General features: G+C 61.9%; 1 protein-coding gene across 2 annotated transcripts in view; it reads left to right on the plus strand.

The window, feature by feature from the left end:
• CHID1 (chitinase domain containing 1) overlaps positions 1–14,249 on the plus strand; it is a 40,808-nt gene that overhangs the window by 22,193 nt on the left and 4,366 nt on the right. For both annotated transcript variants that reach the window (XM_012769533.2, XM_012769532.2), the window contains 2 exons: positions 4,170–4,271; positions 4,852–5,007. In XM_012769533.2, coding sequence (XP_012624987.1) covers positions 4,170–4,271; positions 4,852–5,007 — 258 coding nt within the window. The remainder of the gene's footprint in view (positions 1–4,169; positions 4,272–4,851; positions 5,008–14,249) is intronic.

Consider the following 14,249-nt stretch of genomic DNA (forward strand, 5'->3'; position numbering starts at 1 on the left):
TAGGCACCTCTCCCAGCTTCTGGCAGCTGCAGGGTCTTGGGGTGAAGAGGCCCACACGGCTGGAGAGACCTGGCCAGGCCCCTGCCCAGTGTATCGTTCCAGTCCCATTTTCTGGAGGGAAGAGGGGGCTCGGGGCGGAGGGTGTGTGGCAGCTGGCTGGGCAGCAGTCACAGCGCTTAGCAACGCAGAAGCCGGGTGTGGAGCCAGGGGTCAGAGGCTGAGTGGACACTTCCTCTCCTTGCTGCCACCTGCCCGGGGCCATCTGAGACGCGGGGGAGTGCCATGTGTGATTTCCTTTTCTCCTTCCTCCTTGGGTTTCTTTCCTCAGAAGTGAATTCCGAGCATGAGGTTTTCAGCGTGAGCAGCGATGCTTGTTCATCGGAAGTCACGCTGTGCCTAATCCGTGACAAGCTGTTCTCGCGTCTCTCGACTGTGTAGAACTCCCTCTTGTCCAGGTCCCACGGGTCAGAGACAAACAGCTTGGCTGCCGGGCTCTCTGGGTGTCTGGGGAGGGGTAGTCTTCCTTGCAAGTAGGAGAAGGGGCACCACATTCCCAGGGGGTCCCCAGGGCCAGAGCCAGGTGGACCAGGCCAGGTAGAGCCGTGGGGACAGGCCTGGTAGTAGCCCTCTCTCCCACTGATGAGCACCGCTCTGGGAGGCGCCTGCTGTCTCTGGGCAGCGTCTGCCGTGGTGTTATGTTACAACCCTTTAAAAATGTGCAGGCCTGGAGCCTTTGCCGGCCTCACACTTGTAATCCCAGCACACTGGGAGGCTGAGATGGAAGGATCACTTGAACTGAGGAGTTTGAGACCAGCCTGAGCAAGAGCGAGACCCCGTCTCTACTAAAAATAGAAAAATTAGCCGGGCGTTGTGGTGCAAGCCTGTAGTCCCAGCTACTCGGAAGGCTGAGGCAGGAGGATCGCTTGAGCCCAGGAGTTGAGGCTGCAGTGAGCTGTGATGGCACCACTGTACTCCAGCCTGGGCAACAGAGTGAAATTCTGTCTCAAAAAATAAATAAATAAAAAACTTGGCCAGGCGCGGTGGCTCACGCCTATAATCCTAGCACTCTGGGAGGCTGAGGTGGGCGGATTGCTTGAGGTTGGGAGTTCGAAACCAGCCTGAGCGAGACCCTGTCTCTACTAAAAATAGAAAGAAATTAATTGACCAACTAAAAGTATATATACAAAAAATTAGCCGGGCATGGTGGTGCATGCCTGTAGTCCCAGCTACTCGGGAGGCTGAGACAGGAGGATCACTTGAGCCCAGGAGTCTGAGGTTGCTGTGAGCTAGGCTGACGCCACGGCACTCACTCTAGCCTGGGCAACAAAAGTGAGACTCTGTCTCAAAAAAAAAAAATAAAAATAAAAATAAAAAATAAAAAAAAATAAAAAATAAAAAACTTGAAGACTATTCCAGTCTTTGGGCCACAGCTGGTGCTCCTGGCCTGGAGCAGTGGTTTTGAGGTCAGTGAGCAGCGACGTGAGACCTGAGAGGAAGGGTGCAGGCTGTGCTTGTCACACGTGGACGTGCTGCTGCACTGAGGGCACAGGGTGAAGCCACGGACGCCAGCAGAGCAGCCTCTTCCTGATTGGGGACTCGGCGGAGGTGTGGGGGACGTCCCACGGTTTCTGTGCCACGCTCTGTGGCTGGTGGGAGTCAGATTCTGGACGTGTGGCCACACCTGCCTGAGCCTTGCAGGTGAAGCCGTCTCTGCCAGGAGTGCCTGGCGTGAGTGAGGCCACGAAACCGTGGAAAACGGGTGAGCAGTGCTGTGTGCCCAGGAGGGGCCAGGGCGTGGCAGTGCCACGGACATAGGCTTGGAGACAGCTGCATGTCTGACATCAGTATTTGAAGCACAGGCTCAGAGGGCTGGACACCCTGGAAAGCGCATTGTGGGCTCGGGGGTGGGGTTGGGCCGGGGGACAGGCCCCCCGCCCCAGAGTGGAAACTGCTCCTGATGGGTGAAGAGGAGGCAGAAGAGTCGGGGAGCAGCGGCTGCCTGCCTGGGTGCAGCGAAGACTGAGCTAGCAAGCAGAAGCCCACTGCATGTAGCAGGGACGGTGGCTCCGACGGGCGGGACTCTGACCGAAATGTCGATGCGTCAGAAGTCACCACAAAGGAGTGGAAAGATGGGCCTCCCGCTGGGAGAGACTCCGAGCCCACGTCCCTGGGCAAGAGCCAGCGTCTGGCTGAGGAAGGAGAGGAGGAGGGAGAGATGCGCAGTGGTGAGACCGCGGTGACCCTGGAGAGAGTGGGGCAGAAGACCCGGACCCCGAGAGACAGACGCGGCAGACACGCGCACGTATCCAGGGGACAGCGGAGAGAGGCTTGACCTCGTTAGTGCTGAGGGAAACACGAGTGAAAGCCGCGGGGAGGTAGCGGCTCGTGCGCAGCCAGGCTGGGAGAGAATCGACGCGAGGCTATGAAGGGCTGACTGCCCGGATGGCACGTGCCGTGGAGTGTGGACGAGGGCCCGGCACCCATGGCAGTGGCCCTCAGCCCCTCGCCATCATTGAAGGAGCCTGCTGCCTCACGTTCACAGGCACACAGAGCCCGCGCGGTGCGACACGGACGGTCCGCTCAGAGAGGGACTCGTGGGCATGTCGTCACCCGTGTGTCGGATCACGTGGGCCCTGCTAACCCCTGCAGAACTTGATACACGTTCTCTGGCGTCCACCCACTTTTTACCTCAGCTTGGGCTGCCCTGACAAAATGCCACGGACTGAGCAGCTTCAGCACCAGAAGTTCATTCTCTCACGGCTTGGGGGCTTCAGTGTAAGAATTTGGGGGGACACAAGCGTCCGTCCTTGTGTTCATGCAGTAGGTGCCCCTCCCCTTGCTGGGGCGGCAGGTCCCCTCGCAGCCCGGCACTGTCCCTGGTGCCCAGTGCTCGCTTGTCCTTCCTGTCCCTGCTGAGGTCCACACAGGCCTTGGACGGAGTTGGCTTGGGGGCCGGGGCCCAGGGTCTGGCTCCGCTTTCCTGGGGGGCTTCCTGCAGGCCCCTGGAAGGGCGTTCCTGGGGTCTGGCTCTGTGGCCTCTGTCTGGGTGGTCCCGGCTCTGCAGTGGCCCATCCTCAGCCACTTCGTGCTGCTCTTGCCACTCGGGGGGGTCTCCTCCCACGTCTCCCCACTGTTCCTCCTTTGCACCTCTTGCTCTTTGTGCCTCTCCAGGCCTCATGACTGTGTCCCTGTCACCCCTTGCCATGATCTGAGTGCTTGTGTCCCCCAAAACTCATGTTGAACCTTCACTCCTAAGGGGATGGTGTTAGGAGGTGGGGCCTTTGGGAGGTAAAGAGGCCGTGAGGATGGGACCTCAGCAACGTGATTAGCGCCTCATAAAAGAGGCCCCAGAGGGCTCCCTCGCCTCTTCCACCCTGTGTAGACGGTGGAGGCTGTGAGCCAGGAAGCAGGCCGTTCAGTATTCTCTGGACACTGAACCGTGAGGCTTGAACACCTGTTTGTAAGCCACCCCGTCTGTGGGACTTCATCACAGCATCCCAAGCTGAGACACCCCTCACTCCCATGTCCCGTGTCCGGTGTCTCCCTGAGGCCGCGGCCTACCTGGGTGACCACTCCACATGTCACATCAGCATCCTGTCTGCGTGAAGAACTTGGGTGTGGGTGCCAAGTGGGCAGGAGGAAGAGCAGTCACCGGCTAGTTTGCGACTGATGTTGGTCCCCAAGGGGGCTCTGGCCAGCCAGGCACAGCTATGAGCCAGACAAGTTCAGGTAGAGCAGGTGGTGACGTCCTCTAAGGTGCTGTGTCCCAGAGAAGGGACACAGCTGCGACTGCCCTTCCTGGAGAGTGGGCCTGGGCCAGGCAGCAGGGTGCCCAGGCCACAGGAGCCCCCAGGGCCACAGGGCTGATGGGAGGGCAAGCTCCGCCTTCTGTCCCCCCACCCGCCCTGGCCCCTGTGGTGGAGGGCATCAGGCAGCACCTGCTACGGGTACGTAGCCATGACCAAGCTGCAGCCTGTCCCCATCCCAGGGGAAGGTGACCCAAGGCGTTCCCAGAGGGGAGGGAGTGAGGGGTGTGGGCCGGGAGCCCCCACAGCCAGCTTGCTCTGACCCTTGCCGGGCTTAGCAGGCGGCTGGATTGGAGCAGCTGGGGAAGGGCATGGCTGGGCCACGTGTGACACCCCGACGTGGCCACACTTATGTTGTTGCAGGACGGACCAGGCGGGCATGTTCACACACAGAGAGTTCGAGCAGCTGGCCCCCGTGCTGGACGGCTTCAGCCTCATGACCTACGACTACTCCACGGCACAGCAGTGAGTGTGGGCGCCGCGGGGCCTGGCTGTGGCCTCTGACAGGCAGACGCCCCCTCCCGTGGGCTCTGTGGCCTAACATCTGCCGGAGAGAGCTGGCGGGCATATGCCTGCCTGTGCCTGGGCAGAGGTGGTCCTCTGGGGAGGGCCCCTGCCTGGGTGGAGCAATGTCCCCGGGGGCATGGGCAAAGTCACACTGCTGCCTGCTGCTCCTCCCTGGGCCTCGGCCTGAGCCGCGCTGCTTCCGGAGGGCCGTGCGAAGCAGGCAGGCAGGTGCACAGCAGGAAGGCCCCGGAAGGCTGTGTGTCTGCCAACTACCCCTGTCTGCCCTGTGTCACAGACTCCCATCTGCCGCTCTGGGGACACGAGTGCCTTGCCCCAAGTGTGGGACACCCTGTGGGAGGTGCCAGGGGCCTGCCCCCCTTGCTGACAGCCAGTTATAACTGGCTGTTTCTCATCCTTCCCAACTCCTGAGAGGTGTTGCCCACGGCACAGAGGATACACCTGTGGCGGACGTCCCCGAGGACAACGGTCAGCTGCCAGGCTTCCTGCTGGCTGCTGAAACCCTCTCCCTCCCTTGCAGGCCTGGCCCTAACGCTCCGCTGTCCTGGGTTCGAGCCTGCGTCCAGCTCCTGGACCCCAAGTCCAAGTGGCGGAGCAAAATCCTCCTGGGGCTCAACTTCTACGGCGTAGACTACTCGGCCTCCAAGGGCGCCCGAGAGCCCGTCGTCGGGGCCAGGTGAGCCCAGGGCTCCTGCCGCCCTGCTCAGCGTGTCGCCGGTGGAGGCTGGGTGTGGGTGTGGGGAGAAGAGATGAGGCTGGGGTCTGGGGAGAGCAGGGCCCTCTCAGCCTCGGGGGCTGCAGGGTCAGAGGTGTGGGCTGTCTGGGGAGCCCTGGGGCCCCTGTCAGTCCCCACGTGGGGCCACCCCTCCCTGTAGCTCCAGTGCTTCAGCAGAGGGCACAGCCGTGGAGCTGTGTCCCTGGTCTTGGCAGTGGGTGCATGAGAGCTGGACGCAGCTGCTGGGTTTGGGGAGACCCAGCCCCACCTCTGCGCCCAGCTGGGGCTTGCGTTTCCCTGCCTGTCAGCCCCACCTGCAGCACATGGGCCTGGACCAGGGGCCTCCTCATGGCCGCCATTTGGGGTGTTGCTCCTTCCTCTGGTGTCTTTCCATCTGCCAACGAGCTTCCTATAATGTTCCTTGCTGTGTGGTTCTGCGGTGTGTGGTTTCTTTTTTTGTTGTTGTTTTGAGACAGGGTCTCGCTTTGTTGGCCAGGCTAGAGTGAGTGCCGTGGCGTCAGCCTAGTTCACAGCAACCTCAGACTCCTGGGCTCAAGTGATCCTCCTACCTCAGCCTCCTGAGTAGCTGGGACTACAGGCATGTGCCACCATGCCCGGCTAATTTTTTATATATATATTTTTAGTTGTCCAATTAATTTTTTTCTGTTTTTAGTAGAGACAGGGTCTCGCTCTTGCTCAGGCTGGTTTCGAACTCCTGACCTTGAGCGATCCTCCCGCCTCGGCCTCCCAGAGTGCCAGGATTACAGGCGTGGGTCTTTTTATATCTTCCATGTCTCTACTAAACTTTCACACGCAGGGAATCCGGTTATGATAGCTGATGACCGTCCTTGTCGCTGGTTGTAACACTTGGGCCTGTCCTGGGTCGGTTTCAACAGGCTGAGTTTTCTCTTCCTTGGGCTCCCATCGTGCCGCCTCTGTGAGGCCGGTGCTCTCGGGCTGGGCGCCGGACGTTGCACGTCTGCTTTGTTGGGTGCTGGGCATTCGGCATTCCTCCAGACCGCCTTGACCTCTGTGCTGGGTGCAGTTCAGTGACTTGGAACAGTTCTGACGGCTCACCTTTCTGCAGAACCCAGTCCTTTGTGGGGAGGACCGTGCCCTCTGAGAGGGACGCAGGGCGCGTCAGCCCCGGGCACGTGAGCAAAGACCAGGCCCCACAGCGGAGCTTCCCGCAGGTTGGCCCTGGGGGCGGGGCAGCGATGACTTGGTTTGCGCTTGGCTGGACCCTAGGTTCTAGGGCGTGGTGGTCAGTAAAAGAGTGTGTTGGGCCATCTGTCTCCATTGCCCGTGGCTCCTCCTGCTCTGAGGGCTCAGAAGGCCTGAGACCCCTCTCTTGGCTACCCTCCAGCGGTCCCCCTGTGGTGGGATGTCACAGGGCCACCGGGCTCCAGGGTAGGGAGTGGTGGTCCTGCTGGGGGCTTTCTCCCCCTCCGTGTCCACACTCCTCTGTGTCCACATGGCTGGTCCTCAGACCCAGCACAGTCCTGGGCTGCCTGTTGTTCTCCTGGCCCCTGGCACTAGGTGTGCTGTGTCACTGAACTAGGCGTGACTCTGCCATGGGGGAGGGGTGAGGACACCGGCTGAGAAGGGCCTGGGTATGGCCTGGGCAGCAGGCAGGCCAGGGAGCACCCAGGCCTCGGTGGCCAGCACCTGCCGTCCTCCAGAGGGCTGGTGAGAGGGCAGCCACAGGGCTGTGCCGCTGTGCATGGGTGAGGGCTCCGCCCAGGCCCAGGCTCCTTCAGGTCCCCTGCTCCTTGGGGGCAGTCCAGCGCCGAGAGGGAGCGCAGATCAGTCCCTGGGGCATTAACCCCCATGCTCACGCAGTGCAGAGTGAGGTACCCAGTTCCTGTCTGTCCTGGTCAGGGCTGCTCTGTGCTGCACCCCCGCCTCACCACAGCCATCCTCTGACTCTGAGAGTCCCAGAAAGGCTCTGGAAGCATGGCTGGCGTCCCCTCTGTGCCCCACTCCCCACGACGTCCCTGACATAGTGTTGGGTGGAGGCACATCCGGAGCTTGGGCTCCCAGACTAGGCCCTGGCATCTCCAGGCAGCCCGGCCAAGGCACCTGCTAGCTGGTCAGCCAGGAGCAGGAGGTCACTTTCAATAACACAACAGAGGAAGTGTACTCTGTCCAGGGCTTCCTGTGCCCAGCGAGAAATGGGCCCCCCTGTGTGCCCGGCCCCAACTCCACTCTGGTGGTGGGCTCTGCCCACCCAGAACTGCCAGTAGGCCTCGCCTCAGTCAGGCCTTTGAAAGGGAGACAAGGTGTTAGCCTCAAGTCACCATCCGTGTCAGCCTGTGATGGCCGTGGTGGGCGGGGGTGGGGCACCCACAGGGCACAGAGCAGCCAGCTGGGACAGGAGGCTCCTGGAGGCCGGAGGTCTGAGGTCAGGGGTCGGCAGTGCTGGTTTCTCCCTGGCCTCTCTCTCCGTGGCTCGCAGACGGACACCTCCCTGTGTGCTCACATGGTCGTCCTTCTATGTGTGTCTGTCCCAGCCGCCTGTTCACATACAGACACCGATCCTATTGGATTAGGGTCAATCTCATAGCCTCATTTTAACATAATCACCTCTTTTTTTTTTTGAGACAGAATCTCACTCTGTTGCCCAGGCTAGAGTGCCATGGCATCAGCCTCGCTCACAGCAACCTCAGACTCCTGGGCTCAAGCAATCCTTCTGCCTCAGCCTCCCGAGTAGCTGGGAGTACAGGCATGCACCACCATGCCCGGCTCATTTTTTCTATGTATTTTTAGTTGGCCAATTAATTTCTTTCTATTTTTAGTAGAGATGGGGTCTCACTCTTGCTCAGGCTGGTCTTGAACTCCTGACCTTAAGCAATCCTCCCACTTCTGCCTCCCAGAGTGCTAGGATTATAGGCGTGAGCCACCCATAATCACCTCTTTGAAGACATTTTTCCCCAAATTCAGCCATGCTCTGAGTTAGTGGGGGTTTGGTCTTTGTGTTAATCTGTGTTCTGTTGCTTTGGCAGAGTACCTGAAAATGAGTGATTTATTAACATAGAGAAAAGACGCTCATGTCTCACAGTTGTGGGGGCTAAGGAATCCGAGGCCGAGGCTGCATCTGGTGGGAGGTGTCTCGCTGGGGGGACTGTGAGTAGTCCCAGGCAGCTTGGGGCTAGCCCCGTCCTACTCCCTCAGCTCCACACCGTGAGGGCCCCTGACCCACAGGCGGGCTCATCCCTTCCTGAGGCACAGCCCTCAGGACCCAGTCACATCCTGAGGGCCCCACTTCTCAACACTGCCACACTGGGGACTAAGTTTCAACATGAGTTTCAGAGGGGACGTTCAAACCATAGCAGAGTTTGGAGTGCGGGGGTTGCAGCTCAGCCCGTAGCCCCAACTGAGAGGTGAAGAGCTATTGTTCTCTCAGTCAGCACCCACCCTGGAGAGTGCTGAGAAAGGGCTGGGGGCGTTGGGGACCAAGGAATTCCGATCGCAAAGGCGCATGCATGAGTGGGGGTGGGCACATGCGCAATCTGCCCTCAGACTTCCTGGTTTTGCGTGTGTTGGGGTCTGGGTGTGCCTCAGCCGGGGAAGAAAGGTGCTGCCTCCAAGTCCTCGCCCTGGCTAAGCAGTCTCCCTGCTGACCTGCCCTCCTCGCCCGCCCACGATGCCCTTGCTAACGCCCCTAGGCTTAGGTGGCACAGCGGAGGGGTGTGGGTACCCGCAGGCTCCCGCCTGGACTCGAGCCCACACGAGGGAAGCAGGGGTATGGAGACGAGCTGGGTCCTGCAGGACCCTGGGGTGCTCACCCCTAGGTCCCAGCCTGGATGGCCAGTAGCTCCTGCCCTGCCTGGCCCTGCCGGACAACGCCACCCGGCCTCGCCTTGGCCGCGCAGCAGCACAGATGCCGGCTCAGCAGGGCCACCTCTCACGAGGCTGGAATAAATAACCGCTGTCTAGACTCACTCTCACGTGCGTCCTTGCAGCAGCACAGCCGGCCAGAGCGAGCGCTGACGCAGCACGGCCGTGGCTCCCACCTCAAGGGCGTGTGGCAGGGAGGGCACCCCCACTTTCGTCCTGGCTGGTAGGCCCTGAAGTGACAGGGACAGAAGGGGATGGGCAGGGATCACAGTCACAGGCTCCCCTGCCACTGGAAGCTGGGTGTCTGATGACTGCCAGTGCCTTTTGGGTAGGCTCCTGGCTCAGAGGATGCCAGAGTCCCCTCCGAGAGTGGACGGCGGCCCTGCCTCCCACCGAGTGTCTGAGGTGGGAAGGGGTGCTGCCAGCCAGGGCCAAGGCCGCAGCTCCCTAGAACATCCCTCCTGGTCCATCTCTGCCCCCGTGAGTCTGGACCTGCCCCCTGGACCTGCCGCCTTTGCAGGCCCAGCCCCCCTGCCCACCCCAGGACATTACCCTCAGCCCCTCCGGTCCATCCCGTCCCCCATGGCCATGCCCCAGCCAGGTAGCGTCCACTCTGGACACAGAGTTCAGCCCAAGGGCCCCCAGTGTGCACAGGGTCGGGCAGGCTGCCGGTTTGGGGTTTTCCTCTGGGGTCCTCCCCACCCAGCCTGGAAGCTGGGGTTCATCGTCGCCAGGTCTCTTGGGAGGTGTGTCTGTCCTCGTGCCTGTGCCATCCTCCCAAGCTCTGGCGACCAAAGCGGTGTCCGTGTCGGCGCACACGCCTCTCCTCGCCCTCTGCTCACTCCTTCTGCTGCTGGCACCAAGTTTTTCTGGCTGGAATTTCACTTATTAGTTGCAGCCCAGAACAGCTAGACGGCTCGCAGCTAGACGGCTCCCACCCCAGCGCACACCCCACCACACGTACCGCCCGTCGACACTCCGCTGGGTCCTCTCCCCACAGGACACCTGCTGCCCACACTGGTTGCCTTCCAGCCCATGCTGTGTCTTCCCCAGAGTGGAGGGCCCCCGTCCTTTTGTCCTGGGTCTGTCACCTGCCAGCACTGAGTGACAGGTGGGCAGCAGGAGGGGATGAATCTAGAGTGCATAGCCCTCGTCACCGTTGCTGTGTGACTCGGTAGTACCAGGTGTTTTCCTCCTCTTTTTCTGGGAGGTGGTTTACTGTGAGAATCTTCAAGCATAGAAGTTGATAGAAGGGCGTGGCAAGTCCCTTCCCACCACCCAGGACTCGGCCCCCAGGTGGCACTGAAGGGCTCCACCCTTGCCCTTCCCACATTCCCCCAACATGGCAGCACCTTCCGACAGACACGAACGTGGACTTAGGTGTCCTTCATCCCCATGTCCCCTCCATGGGAGCCCAGGGCTCAGTGTGCGCCTGTGGGACCCCTGGCCTTCCCGTCTCCATGGGAGGGGACAGCGAAGTGAGAGTTTCGGTTGTGACATGGCTGGATCCTACACCTCAGGTGGGGGACACCTGCTGAGCAGGATGAGCCAGTCTGCTGACCTCCAGCTTCGAGAGATGGCTAACCCTGAGAAGTCTTTTGCACCTGACCCGGGGCTTCTCCATCTTCAGGGCAGCTTGGGGAGGTGGCCCTCCAGCTGTCTGTCTCCCCCACCAGGGGGGAAGGCCTGGGCCTGAGAGCAGGAGGAGGGTCTCGCCAGTGCCCACCCGCAGCCCTCACGCAGGGCAGAGCCGGAAGCCACCGCTTCACACTGGCCAGACCCAGCTTTGCCCTCCTGGGCCCTGGCCTTGGGGCTGCTTCAGAGCCCTGAGGGGAGGACCTGGGGGCAGGGGCAGGCTTCCTCTCCTGCGTGCTCCTGAGTCTAGAACCTCCGTGCAGCTGAATTCTCGCCAGGCGCGTGAGCAGAGCGCCAGTCCAGCTGCAGGTCCTCGTGTAGCCCAGGGCTCTGCGGTGCTGCCCAAGGTGCGTCCGCTGCGATGGCTGGGTGCACTTAACCCCGGCTGTCAGTGCAGCAGGTTGGGTCTGTCCGTCCTACTGGGGTGGGGACAACAGTCTCTCAGGGGGAGCCAAGCAGAGTGGTGGGAACAGAGGCACCAAGCACACGGCGAGAGCTCCTGCCACTTGGCACCACGGTGGCTTTGCTTTGGCGCTGGCAGACCCGCTCTTGTCTGACACCCTCCCAGAGCCACTACGACTCTCCTCCTTTCCCCCAGGCCCAGTTCTTGCCCCCGGTCCACCCCTGGCTCCCCAGTGGGACTTGTGCGTGAGGTGGGGGCCCCTCCCAGGCAGGTGCCCGCTGGCCCCGTGCTTCCCAGTGACTTTGTTTGCTCACAGCCTGACCTGTCCGGGGCCGTCCTCCTGGCATGCAGGGCGACGGGTCAACTTGAGGGCTCAGCAGAGCACTCTGGGTCACGGGTTGGGTCCTCCCCGACACCAGGCAGCAGCCCTGTCCCCAAAGCAGATCCCCTGCTGGACGTGGGTCCAGAGTCCAGGAGAGAAGTCAGCAAGGGGATGAGCGGACCATGCTGTCTGCCGTGGGGCCAGCCATGGCAGGCAGCGGCAGAGGGGAGGCCTGCCTCTCGGGGGGCAGAGCAGGAAACAAGAACACGTTGTTCAGGGCCCAGAACCTAGAAGTACGGCTCTGTCTGGCCAGTTGCCCTGAGTACCACTATCGGTGCTTGCTTCCTGCAGGGGACCAGCCAGGCGTGAGGCCCAGGGAGCCCCTGGGCTCCCTCCAGCTCCTTCAGAATGACATTGCTTTCTTGGTGACAGAGCCCAGGCAGCCTCTGCCAGGGCACCCCCACCTCTGCCTCCAGCACAGGGCCCAGCCCTGCGAGGGCGACACAGGGACCAGCCGCCTCGCCATCTGCTTGGCGGTAGGCAGAGCCAGGACCTGGGGTGCGGGCAGTTAGCCAGTGACTCAGGCCAGTAGCGTGTTGTGTTCTGCTTCTGTCGGCCGAGCTGGCCGTCTGTACCTGCCCCAGGGACCTCGGTGGGGGCCGAGTCTGCGGAACCTGTTAGTTGTGACCACAGTAGGAGCTCCAGAGGGCATGGCCTGGGACGCTCCCCCATCTTCCAGGGAGCTTGGGTGGTGTGGGACATCCCAGGAGAGGCCCAAGCCCAGCCCAGACAGTGGCCAGTTCCCTCCTCCCCCAGGATGCGTGTGGGTCTCGGCAGGTCTAGTGTACTCACCCGAGGGTCCGTGTGGCTGCCAGGCCCCCACCCAGAAAGTCTGCTGGAGACCCTGGTGGGCTGGGATGTTTCCTGCTGCCCAGAGGCTCTGCCCCGGCCTCAGCACGCACCCAGGCAGAGAGCAAAGGCCGCGGGCACAGCTGGCCACAAAAGCCTACAGGGTTGGGGCCAGGTGAGCACCTTTCTCCTGCATCTCTGGGGCCTGCTGCTCCACAGGCACCCCCACCCTGCTGGGCCTCTCCTACCCCTGTCCTGGGGGAACCTGCTGGGGACGCCACTGAGAGCCAGCCCAGGGGCACGGCCAGTTGGGTCCCCAGATGGCAAGCTGCAGCAGCTCTGCTGGGATGAGGGTGAAGAGAGCAGCTCCCCAGCCAGCCCTGCACCCCTGGCTCGGCAGTGTCCTCCAGGGACACGTGAGGGCTGGAGCAGGGGTGCCTAGTGGCCTGCAGTGGCCAAGTCCCCATGAACTGGTCCCCAGAGACAGTGGTGCTCCGTGACCAGGGCCTCACCCCTCCAGGACGGTGGGTCTGTGCTGAAGCCCCACTGGGCAGGGGATCCATGTGCACCCGGGTGGGTTGATGGGCAGTGGTGTGGCTGACCCCTCCCACCCTCCATCCTCCATCTCCTGGGCCTGTGGCGTGTTTCCCCAGCCAGGGTCAAGGTCCCATGCTGGCCTAAAGGTGGTCTCTAACGAGGCCTGGTTGGGGGTCGAGGTTGCCCTGGAGGAATGGTGGTGGGTGAGGCCCGGCATGGGGCAGAGAGCTGGGTACCAGCAGCCAGTCTCTTTTTGTGCAGGGACCAAGCAAAAGGAAAGTGTGGGCGGTACTTGTCCCTGGAATCACATCTCAGAAATTAATCATCCAGTGTGTGCAGCTAAACTTGATTTTCTCTCTCTTGTCTGCATTTGGGATGGGGGGTCCTTTGGGATAGAATTTCAGAAACTGCGTTAACAGATGCGGGTCTCTCACGCAGGCCGGTGTGACCAGGGAGCGCCTCCCGAGCCGGTGTGTCCTTTCTGGTGGCACGCCACGTAGCGCTCCTCAGGGTCGGCCTCCTCAGGCCTGCGAGTTCCTGCCACCGGCCACACAGACGGAGCCGACTTCACCTGGCACCCCAGCGTGGCCTCCTGGGCAGGAGTCGTGATGTGGTCACGTGGTCTGTTGGAGAGTGACATCCTGGTCACAGGTGGACCTGGTGTGCGGTGCTGCCAGGTGCTCAGTCAGCGAAGAGAGGGCCCACACTCAGCCACTAGGGGGGCCGAGGGAGCCGCTCAGGCAGGAGAGTCAGGGAAGCGCAGAGACGTGGGCTTCGCATCAGACATCATCACCTTGCAGACAGGATCGGGAGTGCCGGCTACAGGGAGGGTGCTGGCAGTCAGGCGTGCTAGAAAGGGAGGGGCGGGGGCAGCCTCCGCAGTGCTCCAACAGGGCCCCAGCTCTCTGTGGGCCACCGAGCCCTTCCCACCGCAGGAGCAGCCCATGCCAGATAGAGCCGCCCTGACTGCTCTGCCGAGACGCAGCTGTCCATCTTCCGTCCTGCGTCTACCCCTCCGCCTCCCCTGCAGCTCTGCGGAGACGCCGGGCCTGTGGCCCGAGACACAGGCCAAGGGGACCGTTTCGAGGAAGCCCCCAGTTGCTCTGGCCATGGGGAGGGGCCCGGGTCTGTCCCCAGAGGCGGCCTGTCACCACAGACACCCTGCATCCAAACCCATTTTATGGGTCAGCTCCCTGCACGGCCTCTGCCCGCTGCTGCCTGGTCTCCCAGCTCAGCCTCAGCGGAGACCACCGGCCCCTCCTCTCGGGGCTTTCTGGGTTCGTCGGGGCTTCCAGTTGCCTCCTCTCCTGCTGGCTGCGCCCCCTCGGCTGGTGTCTTAGATGGGGACAGAGTAGAAGTGGAAGGCGCTGTCCCTAAGAACTGCGGATGCCACAGAGCACCGTGGCCTCGTCCCCACCTGCAGCCTTTGGGCCCTCTCTCCACGTCCCTGGTCTTGGTCTTTCTGTCCCTTCCCGGGTGTGGTGTGTCCGGTTTCTCGTCCTTTCCTGCCGTGGGATGTTGTGTTTCTGTCCCGATTTCAGTTCTTCCTGCTCTCGTTGCGCAGCCTGGCGTTGTCGTGCGCCCAGAAGTCTCCTGAGAGGGCTTTGGCTTCACTGG

The sequence above is a fragment of the Microcebus murinus genome, chromosome 4 (assembly GCF_040939455.1).
Source record: "Microcebus murinus isolate Inina chromosome 4, M.murinus_Inina_mat1.0, whole genome shotgun sequence".
NCBI classification, from domain to species: Eukaryota; Metazoa; Chordata; class Mammalia; order Primates; family Cheirogaleidae; genus Microcebus; species Microcebus murinus.